The following is a 12,320-nucleotide window of genomic DNA, read 5'->3' as shown; positions in this document are numbered from 1 at the left end:
AGTGAAAAGATGACCCACAGGATGGGAGAAAATATTTGCAAGTCATATATCTGATAAGGGTATAAAGAACTCTTGTAACTCAACAATAAAAAGACAACCCAATTTAAAAATAGGCAAAGGATCTGAATAGACATTTCTACGAAAAAGATGTATGAATGGGCAACAAACACATGAAAAGATGTTCAACATTATTAACCATTAGGGAAACGCAAGTCAAAACTACTAGGATAGCTACAGTAAAAAAGATAATAACTAGGATGGAGACAATGGATTGGAACCCTACACTGCTGGTGGGAATGTAAAATGCTGCAGCCACTTTTGGAAAACAGTCTGGCAGTTTCTCAAAAAGCTAAATATATAACAACAATTCCACTCCTAGGTATACATCCAAGATAAATTAAAATGTATGTCCACACAAAAACTTGTACACAGATGTTCATAGCAGCATTGTTCATAATAGTCGAAAAGTAAAAACAACCCAAATTTCCTTCAGCTGATGAATGGATAAATAAAATGTGGTATATTCATACAAAGGAATATTATTCGGCCATAAAAAGGAACAAAGGACCAATACGTGCTACGACATGGATGAACCTTGAAAACATTATTATAAGTGAAGAAACCCACGAAAGCCACATACTGATTCCATTTATAAGAAATGTCCAGAATAGACAAATCTACATTGTTGTTGTTGTTGTTAGGTGCCATTGAGTTGACTCCGACTCACAGCTACCTTATATACAACAGAGCAAAACACTGCCCGGTCCTGCACCATCCTCACAACTGGACAAATCTATAGAGATGGAAAACAGATTAGTGGCTGCCAGGGGTTAGGGGAGAGAGGGAGGGAATGGGGAGTGTCTGCTTATGGTATGGGGTTTCTTTTGGGGTGATGAAAATGTTTATCTGCTTGCTCATTTGTCTCTTCATCCACTGGGAATCAGCCAGAATAGGGTGGAGATGAACCTGAACTCTGCTGACAGACTAGGTTCAAGCCTTAGCCTGCAGCATGTTTCTTTTTAACTTCTTTGGCCTAATTTTCTCATAAGTAAAATGGGGATGATAATAGTGCCTACTCAGAAGGTTTGTTGAGGTGATTAAATGAGATCGTGCATGTAAAGGGCTTAAAGAGTGCACAGTACTAGAATGTTTAACTATTGTTATGCACCAAGTTTTCATTGAGCACCCTGGCAGAGAGCTGGCTGCTCCTCGTCCCCCATATCCATTCTCTGCCCCCCAAACTTTTTCTTTTTTTTTTTGCAGTAGTCTACATTTTCCAGAATAACAACTATATTTTCCAGATTCCCTTGCAGCTAGGTGTGATCACAAGATGAAGTTCTGTCCAGTGAAATGTGAGGGACTTCCAGGTTGTGTCCTTCAAGGGAAGAGCAGGCCTTTTCTTGCCTCCTTCCTAAATTTTGCTGCTTGGCATATGGATGTAAGCTGGAGTTCTAGCTGGGCCATGGGGACAAGGCCTCACCAATGGGATAAGAGAGTGGAAAAATGGAAGCAAATGGGTCACACATCTGTGTGGACCACCCACACCATTTCTGAACTTCCTACATCTAAACTTAAATGTGAGAGATAAATAAATTTCTAACCTGTTGAAGCCTCTTTTACTTTGTCACTTGGGTCTTTGTCACTTGAATCCAAACCTTAACCCTAACTAATATTAGCACCTACTATGTGCCAGGCACTGTATGCTTGTTCATCTCAGTATCGTCAAAGCCTAACATAGATGAAGAAATGTAGGCTTGGAGGCCAAGTAACTTGTTCAAGGGCACAGAACTAGTAAGCAGCCAGGGGAGAGAAGTCCTTGACCTGGCCCTCACTGAAAGAATCACTGTGTGATTTTAGGCAACTGGCTTAACACTTCTGAATATAATCATATATTGCTGGATGACTTAAATAGAATGGCGTTGGTAATGCACCTCACACGTTGTGAGTGTTGGCTCCTGTCATATACATTTTAGGACAAGTTTCAGTGGCCACCCAGGGGAACTGGGAGAAAAACCATGGGAAACAGGAACCTCTAAGACAAAGGGAAGGAGGAATGAGGTTAGGGGTGTGTGTCTTACTCCTTCACTTCCACCCATCCTGGCCTGTGGCGAAGGACGTCCATGAGAGTGTTCATAAGGGTGGTCTTGAACCGGATCAATGCTCTCTGCTCTCTGAAAGACAAACCAACAGAACACTGCTTGGGATCAACTATTTTCCTAGGAAGACCCAGGGGTAGGAAAAAAGAGGAAGGAAGAAGGGTCAAATTCCATAAGTAAAAATGCCAAAGCTTAGAATCTAGCATCACAACATGGCAACACTTAAAGTAGCCTAATTGAGAATTACAGAACTTTTGAATCGTTGAAAAATAATAGCAATGATTTTTCCAATGTCTATTATGTACTGGGCATGGTCTGGTTACTTTACATGTGCCAACTAATCCTTATATTAAATGATAAGTATTTGCAAATCCCCTTTCCTGGCATCCACCTGGGAAGGCAGAGTAGATGTATTTTTTCCCTATTCCTCCAGCTAAATACAGCTAAAAACCCTGGACATTATATGTGTATATATATATATATAATAAACATAAGAAGACACTGAAAGGTAGAGAGAAGGCAGACTGGCTAGGGACCTCAGGAGTCAAGGAACAACATAGTGGTGAATTCCCTGGGTTTTGTTTTTGCCACATACATCCCAGTTATGGAGCCCTGGTGGTAGAGTGGTTAAGAGCTTGGCTGCTAACCAAAAGGTAGGCAATTTGGACCCACCAGCCACTTCCTGGAAACCCTACAGGGCAGTTCTACTCCATACTGTCAGGTCACTATGAGTCAGAATCGACTCAATGGCAACAGGTTTTATCCCAGTTATGCAGCTGAAGAAACTGGAAACCTAGAAACCCCAATGGGTGCAGACAAAAAAAGCCCTCAAAAAAAGCCTGCTGTCGGAGAACAGTGGGATGCAGACCCCAGATTCTCATAAAAAGCCCAGACTTAATGGTCTGACTGAGACTAGAAGAATCCCGGCGGTCATGGTCCCCAAACCTTCTGTTGGCCCAGGACAGGAACCATTCCCGAAGACAACTCATCAGACATGGAAGGGACTGGACAATGGGTTGGAGAGAGATGCTGATGAAGAGTGAGCTACTTGTATCAGGTGGACACTTGAGACTGTGTTGGCATCTCCTGTCTGGAGGGGAGATGGGAGGGTAGAGAGGGTTAGAAACTGGCAAAACGGTCACGAAAGGAGAGACTGGAAGGAGGGAGCGAGCTGGCTCATTAGGGGGAGAGTAAATGGGAGTATGTAGTAAGGTGTATACAAGTTTATATGTGACAGGCTGACTTGATTTGTAAACTTTCACTTACAGCACAATAAAAATTATTTAAAAAAAAAAAAGCCCGCTGTCTCTTGACAAAGGACCAGGAAAGAAGCAACCTAGCAAGATAGAAAACTTTTAGACAATACCTGTTCTACTCTGGCCAAACACACAGAAAAAAAACTGTGATCACTCCCACTTATGCCAGCAAAGACCAAGTGGGGAGCCTTGACATTCCTTGAGGTTGTACTGAAGCCCCTTAACACTCCTGCTGGAGTGATGTCAGAAAAGGACAGGCAGCAATGATCCTCCATGGGGAGCCTGGACTTTCACTCCCATTCAGCATTAGTGAGATGCCACTCCCCCTCCCTGCTGAAGTGACATCAGAAGGGGCCTAGTGTAGAGTCAGGACTTCCACCGCCACCCAGCATGAGCGAGGCTGCACTTGCCTGTGCTGTCAGTACAGGCCAGGTGGGACACAGTAACAAGAAACTCCTACTCCTCCCAGGAAGGGTGGCATCAGTAGAGGTCTAGTGGGGAGCCAGAACTCCCATTCAGCAGTAAGAAGCCCCTGTCTCCTCGGGTGTCAACAGACGACAAGTGGGGAACCTGGACTTCGAGCCCACACAGCAGTAATATGGTGGCGCCATCCTCCTATTTCTGCCAAGTAGCGTCAAAGAGTGTCAGCTAAAACAGTTTCAGTAAGAGTCACCATCCCATAACATGTTGTTGTTGGGTGCCTTTGAATCAATTGCAACTCCAAAACGACCCTATGTACAACAGACCAAATGCTGCCCGGTTCTGTACAATCTTCACAATCGTTGTTGTGGTTGAGCCCACTGTTGCAGCCACTGGGTCAACCATCTCATTGAAGGCCTTCCTCTTTTTCACTGACCTTCTACTTTGCCAAGCATGATGTCCTTCTCCAGGGACGGTCCCTCCTGATAACATGCCCAAAGTATGTGAGACAAAGTCTCACCATCCTTGCTTCTAAGGAGCAATCTGGCTGTACTTCTTCTGAGAAGGATTTGTTTGTTCTTTTGCGTAGTATGTTCAAATTCTTCTCCAACACCATAGTTCAAATGCATCAATTCTTCTTTGGTCTTCCTTATTCATTGTCCAGCTTTCACATGCATATGAGGTGATTGAAAAGACCATGGCTGGGTCAGGAGCACTTTAATCCTCAAAGTGGCATCTTTGCTTTTTCAGAGTTTAAAGAGGTTTTTTTTTGCAGCAGATTTGCTCAATGCAATACATCTTTCGATTTCTTGACTGCTGCTTCTATGGGGGAAACCCTGGTGGCGTAGTGGTTAAGTGCTACGGCTGCTAACCAAAGGGTCAGCAGTTTGAATCCACCAGGCGCTCCTTGGAAACTCTATGGGGCAGTTCTACTCTGTCCTATAGGGTCGCTATGAGTCGGAATCGACTCGACAGCACTGGGCCCGGGGCTTCTATGGGCTTTGATTGTGGATCCAAGTAAAATGAAATCCTTCACAACTTCAGTATTTTCTCTGTTCATGATAGTGTTGCTAATTGGTCCAGTTGTGAGGGTTTTTGTTTTCTTTATGTTGAGGTGTAATTCATACTGAAGTCTGTAGTCTTTGATCTTCATCAGTAAGTGCTTCAAGTCCTCTTCATTTTCAGCAAGGAAGGTTGTGCCATCTGTATATTGCAGGTTGTTAATGAGTCTTCCTATATGGTGCGATAGATCACTTTTGTGCGGCCTGTCTAGCCACTGTCTTGTAACTCCCACCCAAGTGGTTGGGTGGGACTGTGTGATAGGGTAATTGTGTCCCACCAAAGGGGTTGGTCAGTTTTACCATCCTGCTGAGCTTGAAATGAGACACCCCAGAGGTAGGAAAGAGAAGATCTCACCAGCACCAAGGAAGAACAGCCAGGATCAAGCACATCTTGTGGACCCGGGATTCCTGTATTAAGAATCTCCTGAAACTAGGAGACAGAGAGGGAGAGCTCTAACACTGAGGTCAGCAAGAAGTGGTGGCAGAGACCTGTAGTAGGAGACCGCGTGGTAGGCTTCCTAGTCCACAGAGAGAGAAAGCTGAGTGCCTTTGGACAGAGGCCAAGGGCCAGGGAGAGGCGTGCCTGTGAGCACAGCTGGGAAGGGGCCGTCCTGGTGGAAGAGCTGTATCCTGAGTGTTCCTGAGCCTGATTGTAACTGTTACTTCCCCGATAACCCCTATAATCATGAGTGTTGTCTGTGAGTTCTGTATGGCCAATGCAATGAATTATTGAACCCAGCAGAGAAGTAGAGAGTACTGTGAAAGGGACGGTTGTTGTCAGAATTGGTTAAGATCGTGGAGAGAGGAGGTATGTCTGACCTCTGCCTCATAGGAATCAGCCTTGGGCTGTTGATCTTGATTCTTCTTTTCTCTTGTGAAAAGAGAGGAGGTCAGACACAGGCCCCATGCTCTTCTTACATCCTCCAATCCTGATGGCACATTCTTCTTCATTTACTCCAGCTTTTCAGATTATGTGCTCAGTATACAGATTGAATAAGTATAGTGAAAGGATGCAATCCTGACGCACACCTTTTCTGATTTTACCATGCAGTATCTCCTTGTTCTGTTCGAATGACTGCCTCTTGGTCTATTTGCAGGTTCTGCGTGAGTACAATTAAGTACTCCAAATGTCTAAATCACTCATCAGACCCAAGAACCAGGAAAATGTCAATGTGAATGAAAAAAGACAATCAATAGATGCCAACACCAGAATAGCAGACATGTTAGAATAACCTGACAAGTATTCTAAAGAGGCCATCGTAAAAATACTTCAACAAGGAATTAAGCACACATTTGAAACAAATGAAAAAAATACAAAATCTCACCAAAGAAACAGCAAGTCTCAGCAAAGATAAAGGATATAAATAAAAAAACAAATGAAAATGTCAGAGTTAAAAAACATACAACACCTCAAAAAAGAAAAAATCGATGAATTGGGTCAACAGCAGAATGATGGGGACAGAGCAAAGAATCAGTAAACTTAAAGAGAGAATAATAGAAATTACCCAATCTGAACAACAGAGAGAAAATATGCTGGAAAAACAAAAATGACAATAGTAACAACAACAACAAAAAAATGTGTGTGGTTATGTAGGTGGATATGTATACATATATGTGTATAGGAAGGCATATGCAAGTAAATGAATGTGCATGTTCAGGTGTGTTTCTAGGCATATGTAGATACATGTTTGTGTGTGCTGCATATTTACCCATATGTATAACAAAGCACATAGGGGGCGCAGCTACAGAGGCTTCCTAGACATATTCAAACAACTCATAGGATTGGTTCACTGGGTTAAAAGGCTTAGGACCATAGTCACCGGAGACAAGGCAGTCAATTGGTACAACATAGTTCATAATGATAATGTTCTACATCCTAGCTGAGCGAGAAGCGTGGGTATTCACAGCTTGTGAACAGCCATCCAAGATACACCTATTGGTCTCTACTTATACGGAACAGAAGAGAATGAAGGAAATCAAAGGTGCAAAGAAGAAACTAGTCCATGGGACCAAGAGCCCAAACGAACCACAGCCTCTTCTAACGTGAGACCAGAAGAACTAGATGCTGCCCGGCTACCACCACCTTCCATTCTGACCAGAAACATGATAGAAGGTCCCGGATAGAATGGGCGGGAAATGTAGAACAAAATTCAAATTCCTAAAAAAGGCCAAATCTACTGGACGAATAGAGACTAGAGGAACCCCCAAGACTGTTGCCCTAAGACATTCTTAGAACTTGGAACTGAAGCTCTTTCTGGAGGTGACCTTTCAGCCAAATAATAGATTGGCTTATAAAATAAACAATATCACCTGTGAGTAACGTGCTTCCTTAAACAATCAACTGTATGAGACCAAATGGTCAACATCTACCCAGAAGCAAAGATGGGAAGGCAAAGAAGGGAAGGGAAGCTGGATCAATGGAAACAGAACAAAGAGAATGGAAATAATGAGAATGCTGACACATTGTGAAAGCTGTAACCAATGGCACAGAACAATTTGTATAAAAATTGTTAAATGGGAACCTAATTTGCTGTGTAAACTTTCACCTAAAATATTGTATAAAATAAAGAAAAAAATGAATATAGTTTTAGGACCTGGAAAGAGGAGAAAAAGGAAGACACAAAAAGTAATTGAAGAAATAATGGCTGCCATAAAACAATATGTATACTAACTGTTTAAAGGGAAACTAGTTTGTTCTGTAAATCTTCATCTAAAGTACAATTTAAAAAAAAAGAAGTAATGGCTGAAAACTTCATAAATTCGGCAAGAGACATAAATGTACAGACTCAAGAAGCTGCGAGAACCTCAAACAGATAAACCCAAAGAGATACCTGCACACATCACAATCAAACTTCAAAAACAAAAGACAAAGAAAATCTTGAAAGCAGCCAGAGAAAAATGACATCTTACCTAGAGGAGAAAAACAATTAGAATGAAAATGGATTTCTCATCAGAAACCATAGAAGCCAGAAGGAAATGGGACAACATTTTTCAAGTGCTAAAAGAAAAGAACTGTCAACCCAGAATTTTATATCCCATGAAAATATCCTTTGGGAATGAAGACATTCTTAGACAAAGGAAACTAAGGGAATTTGCTACCAGCAGATTTACACTAAAAGAATGGCTAAAGGAAGCTCTCTAAATAGAAAGGAACTGACAAAAGAAGGGATCTTAGAACATCAAGAAAGAATAAAGGACGACAGAAAGAGTAAAAATATGGGTAAATACATTTTCCTTTTCTTGAGTTTTCTAAATTATGTTTGAAAATTGAAGCAAAAATTATAATACCGTCTAATGTGGTTCTAAATCTATGTAGAGGAAATACCTAAGGCTGTTTCATAAACAGGGGAGGTAAAGGAATTAAAGGGAGGTGAGGTTTCTACGCTTCACTTGAACCAGTAAAATGCTGATACCAGTGGACTGTGATAAGTTATTATATACAGTGTAATACCCACAGTAACCACTAAAAAAGTTAAATAAAGAGATGTACTCAAAAACAGTAGAGACAAATCAAAATTACATTAAATATGAATGTAAATACAATTACGTTAAATGTAGTGGTCTAAATGTATTCATGAAAAGACAGATTTACAGAGTAGATTTAAAAAACAAACAGACATGGCCTAACTATATGCTGTCTTCAGGAAAGTCACTTCAAATAGAATGGCATGGGTAGGTCGATAGTAAAGGATGCAAAAAGATGTATCACACATTAATAACAAAGAAAGCAGGAATTACCAGAGACAGACAGGGACAGAAATAATGATAAAAGTATCAATCCACCAAGAAGACATAGCAATATTAAGTGTGTATGTACCAAAAAACAGAGCTACGAAATACATAAAGTAAAAACTGATAAAACTGAAAGGAGAATTAGACAAATTCACAATTATAGTTGGAGACAGCAACACCCCTCTCTCAATAATTGATAGAATGAAACAGAAAATCAGCAGGACACAGAAGAATTCAGAATGCCTTCAACCAATAGGATGGAATTGACATTTACAGACCTATCCACCCAACAACAGCAGATTACATATTCTTTTCAAGGACCCATGGAACATATGCCAAAATAGACTATATCCTGGCCCACAAAACAAGCCTTAACAAATTTAAGAGAATTGAAATGATAGAGAATGTGATGTGACTCCATAGTGGAGTCAAGCTAGAAATCAATACCAGAAAGTTAAGAGGAAAATCTCTACACTCTTGGAAATTAAATAGCACGTTTCTAAATAATCCATGTGTCCAGGAATAAGTTTCAAGGGAAATTTTTAAAAAATACATTGAAATGAATGAAAATACAACATACCAAAATATTTGCTATGGTGTATGCAATGTAAACTACCTCCTCTGACTGCCCACACAATCTTCAGTAAAGTCTACATTGTTTGCTCCTGCTTTTGTGCAAGTGGGTTCTTGTTTGGAGAATCCCAAGAGGTTATTGATACAGAGTGAAGCAGAGGATCAGGGCACAGATGACATTCAAGTCATCACATGGTTGTTGAAGGAGGCATGAAAGCATAGTTAGACACAAAGTGAGCCCTGGAATTCAACTAGCTCTGCTACTAGTTGGTTGAGCAAGTTACACTCTGAGCTTCTTCCTCATCTGTAAAATGGACACAGTAACAATATCTACCTCCAAGGGTTTTTGGTGAGGATTCAGTGAGATAGGATTCAGGGGCTGGCACATGGTAAGTGCTTAATAATAATAATTTTTTTAAGTATTATTGTTTTATGTTTATATTAATATATTTATTATTAGTATATAAATTATCATTATTGAAGTAAGAAGGTACAGAGGGATGGAGGAAAGGAAAAAAGGAAGAAAAAAGAAAGGAGGAAAGGAGGAAGGCGGGAAATTCTATTTATTGGATTGGGCAGGGGACCACTCACCGCTCTTTTCCCTTTGACAATCCATGGCCCTTGTAAATTTGATTCTGCAATGAAAAAAGGAAATTAAGCTCCTGCTTAAATAACTTTATATTCACATTTCCCCTGTGTCTTAGTACCTAGTGCAGCTGTAACGGAAATACCACAAGTGGGTAGATTTAAAGAACAGAATTTATTTTCTCAGAGTTCTGGAGGCTAAGAGTCCAAATCAGGGTCTTGGCCATGTTGATTCCTTCCTTTTAGGGACCCCTGGTATTTCTTGGTTCCTTGGCAATCCTCACATGGAATCTGGGCATGCTTCTATATCTACTCTGCTTTTTTTTTTTTTTCATTTTAAACAAGAAGTTTATTAAAACAGCAGGTAGCTTGACTTGAAGGGAAAACTATCTAGGATTCATTTATTTTAGAGTGATTTATCTCTACTTAGAGACAGATAAGCAACATCACGATGAACGGAGAAAAGATGGAGGTTGTCAAGGATTTCATTTTCCTTGGATTCACAATCAACACCCATGGAAGCAGCAGTCAAGAAATCAAAAGATGCATTGAATTGGGCAAATGGGCTGCAAAAGACCTCTTTAAAGTGTTGAAAAGCAAAGATGTCACTTTGAGAACTAAGGTGCACCTGATCCAAGCCATGGTGTTTTCAGTCGCCTCATATAAAAAAGCTGGACAATGAATAAGGAAGACTGAAGAAGAATTGATGCCTTTGAATTTTGGTGTTGGTGAAGAATAATGAATATACCATGGACTGCCAAAAGGATGAACAAATCTGTCTTGAAAAAAGAACCATTAGAATGCTCCTTAGAAGCAAGGATGGCAAGACTACATCTCACATACTTTGGACATGTTATCAGGAGGGATTGTAACCAATCGCCAATCTGACACAAAGGGTCCTTGTCTTTTCCAGAGTAAGAATACACGTGAAAGACACTGTATCTTCAGCAAGCTTTATTTTGCTTGAATCAAGCAAAATGAGTCAGTGGGGGACTAAGCCTCTTCAAAAGGCTGACTCAAGAAGAGAAGCAAGGCTAAGGCTTATACGGGTTCAGTGGCGACAAGAGAGTAATGAATATTTAGTGGGCTTCTTTCAAGGGGTAGGTACCTCTCAGAATGGCAGTTCATGTTAATTAGGTTGTGCAAGCATCTGGAATCCAAGATGGAACCTACTGATATTCACGATGGACTCCTCTCGGTAGCCCTTGGCATCACTTATTATGGGATATAGCGCAAGTCCACTGATCTTTGGCACTACACCGCCATCTTTGGAGGGCTAAGGAAGGTTAAACAGAGATCATACTTTGTTTTTCTGCACATGCAGGAACCTGTAGAGGGGGAAGGGACTAGAAAAACACTAAGGAGACAGTAATTCAAGGGGTTGTTTCAACCTTATCTCATATTGACAGGAAGTGCTTCCTGTTTGCCCAACTTCTAGTTGGTAATCTTTTAACAGCTCTTTTGTTCCACCACCACAGTTAACTCTATCTGTTTAAGGATCAGTCACTGGAGAACGACATCATGCTTGGTGACAGGGTCAGCTCAGTGGAAAAAGAGGAAGACCCTCAATGAGATGGATTGACACAGTGACTGCAACAATGGCCACAAGTATATGCACAATTGTGAGGATGGTGCAGGATTGGGCAGTATTTTGTTCTGTTGTTCTTGGGGTCGCTATGAGTTGGAATCGACTCGAAGGCACCTGGTAACAACAACAACAAAGACAGATTGCCCTATACGTAACAGCTATGTACAAAGAATGTATAAAATTGTCCTTGGCTTTACAATGATAAATGAAAAAACATTAAAATTCTCCAAATAAACAAGGTATGCAAGGCTTTTTATGTCACTGTCTTTTGTTAAACAATTAAGAGCAAAATATACAGGTAAGAGCTATACAGGTTAGAATATACAGGTAAGAGCTGAGAGAGCATGCCACTAATGGAGAAAGTGGGTATTTTCACAGAACCAGGATTTTTTCCCATTCTGTCGCCACTTGATGTCCATCGAAACATACCATTGGCCATTTAGTTAAAAAAAAAAAAATGCAATACGCTTCTGCACATAAACCAGTTACTTTATGGACAATAAAGGAATGGGGGAGGGGAAAATGAAAGACTAGAGAAAACTATACTGTAGTAGGATGTGGTGGAACCAAATTGTGGTTTTCTAATTGAGAACGTATTCTTGGTCTGTAGGAACAGAGTTCTGGAGTACAGTAGCAGGCTCCCTTTTCAGAAGACACTTCCTGTCTGCTGCCAGAATACATCAGTTGTATCCTCATCCTCCATTTCCAACTGTGCAAGTGTACCTGTTTCTTTGATTGGCTGCCCATCAAATCGGAATCTGATCTGCCTCTTTGACAAACCCTATCATTCACAATAGGTTTTTGTTAATTTACTAAGTGGTGTATGCCTCTTAATCTTAAACTGCACCACAGAACCATCCTGCCCTGCCACCTTCAAATTAATATGATCGTTGTTCTCAGTCTTGACCTCTTCCTTGAGTTTTTCGTCTGCCATGGTGAGCTCCAGAATTTCCTCAGCTGCCACTTCACAAAAGAGGTACCAGGTCCGCAGGGAACAAGCACACCAGCA

At 40.9% G+C, this 12,320-nt stretch overlaps 2 protein-coding genes across 2 annotated transcripts in view; both read right to left on the bottom strand.

Annotated features, from left to right (window-relative positions):
• Positions 1-10,022, bottom strand: part of TTLL9 (tubulin tyrosine ligase like 9) — a 43,356-nt gene extending 33,334 nt beyond the window's left edge. Inside the window, exons 1-3 of the mRNA XM_023549922.2 lie at positions 10,008-10,022; positions 9,730-9,800; positions 2,079-2,171 (exon numbers count right to left, since the gene is read on the bottom strand). Coding sequence (XP_023405690.1) covers positions 2,079-2,171; positions 9,730-9,800; positions 10,008-10,022 — 179 coding nt within the window. The remainder of the gene's footprint in view (positions 1-2,078; positions 2,172-9,729; positions 9,801-10,007) is intronic.
• Positions 10,023-11,806: 1,784 nt separating this feature from the next.
• Positions 11,807-12,288, bottom strand: LOC100657251 (small ubiquitin-related modifier 2-like). The gene is given in 1 exon segment (XM_064276457.1): positions 11,807-12,288. A coding segment is annotated over 1 exon segment (288 nt). The 5' UTR covers positions 12,246-12,288; the 3' UTR covers positions 11,807-11,957.
• Positions 12,289-12,320: the final 32 nt, after the last annotated feature.

Source organism: Loxodonta africana, chromosome 24, assembly GCF_030014295.1.
Source record: "Loxodonta africana isolate mLoxAfr1 chromosome 24, mLoxAfr1.hap2, whole genome shotgun sequence".
NCBI lineage: Eukaryota > Metazoa > Chordata > Mammalia > Proboscidea > Elephantidae > Loxodonta > Loxodonta africana.
The sequence above is the reverse complement of the archived record's forward strand: the minus strand, read 5'-3'. Positions and strand labels throughout refer to the sequence as shown.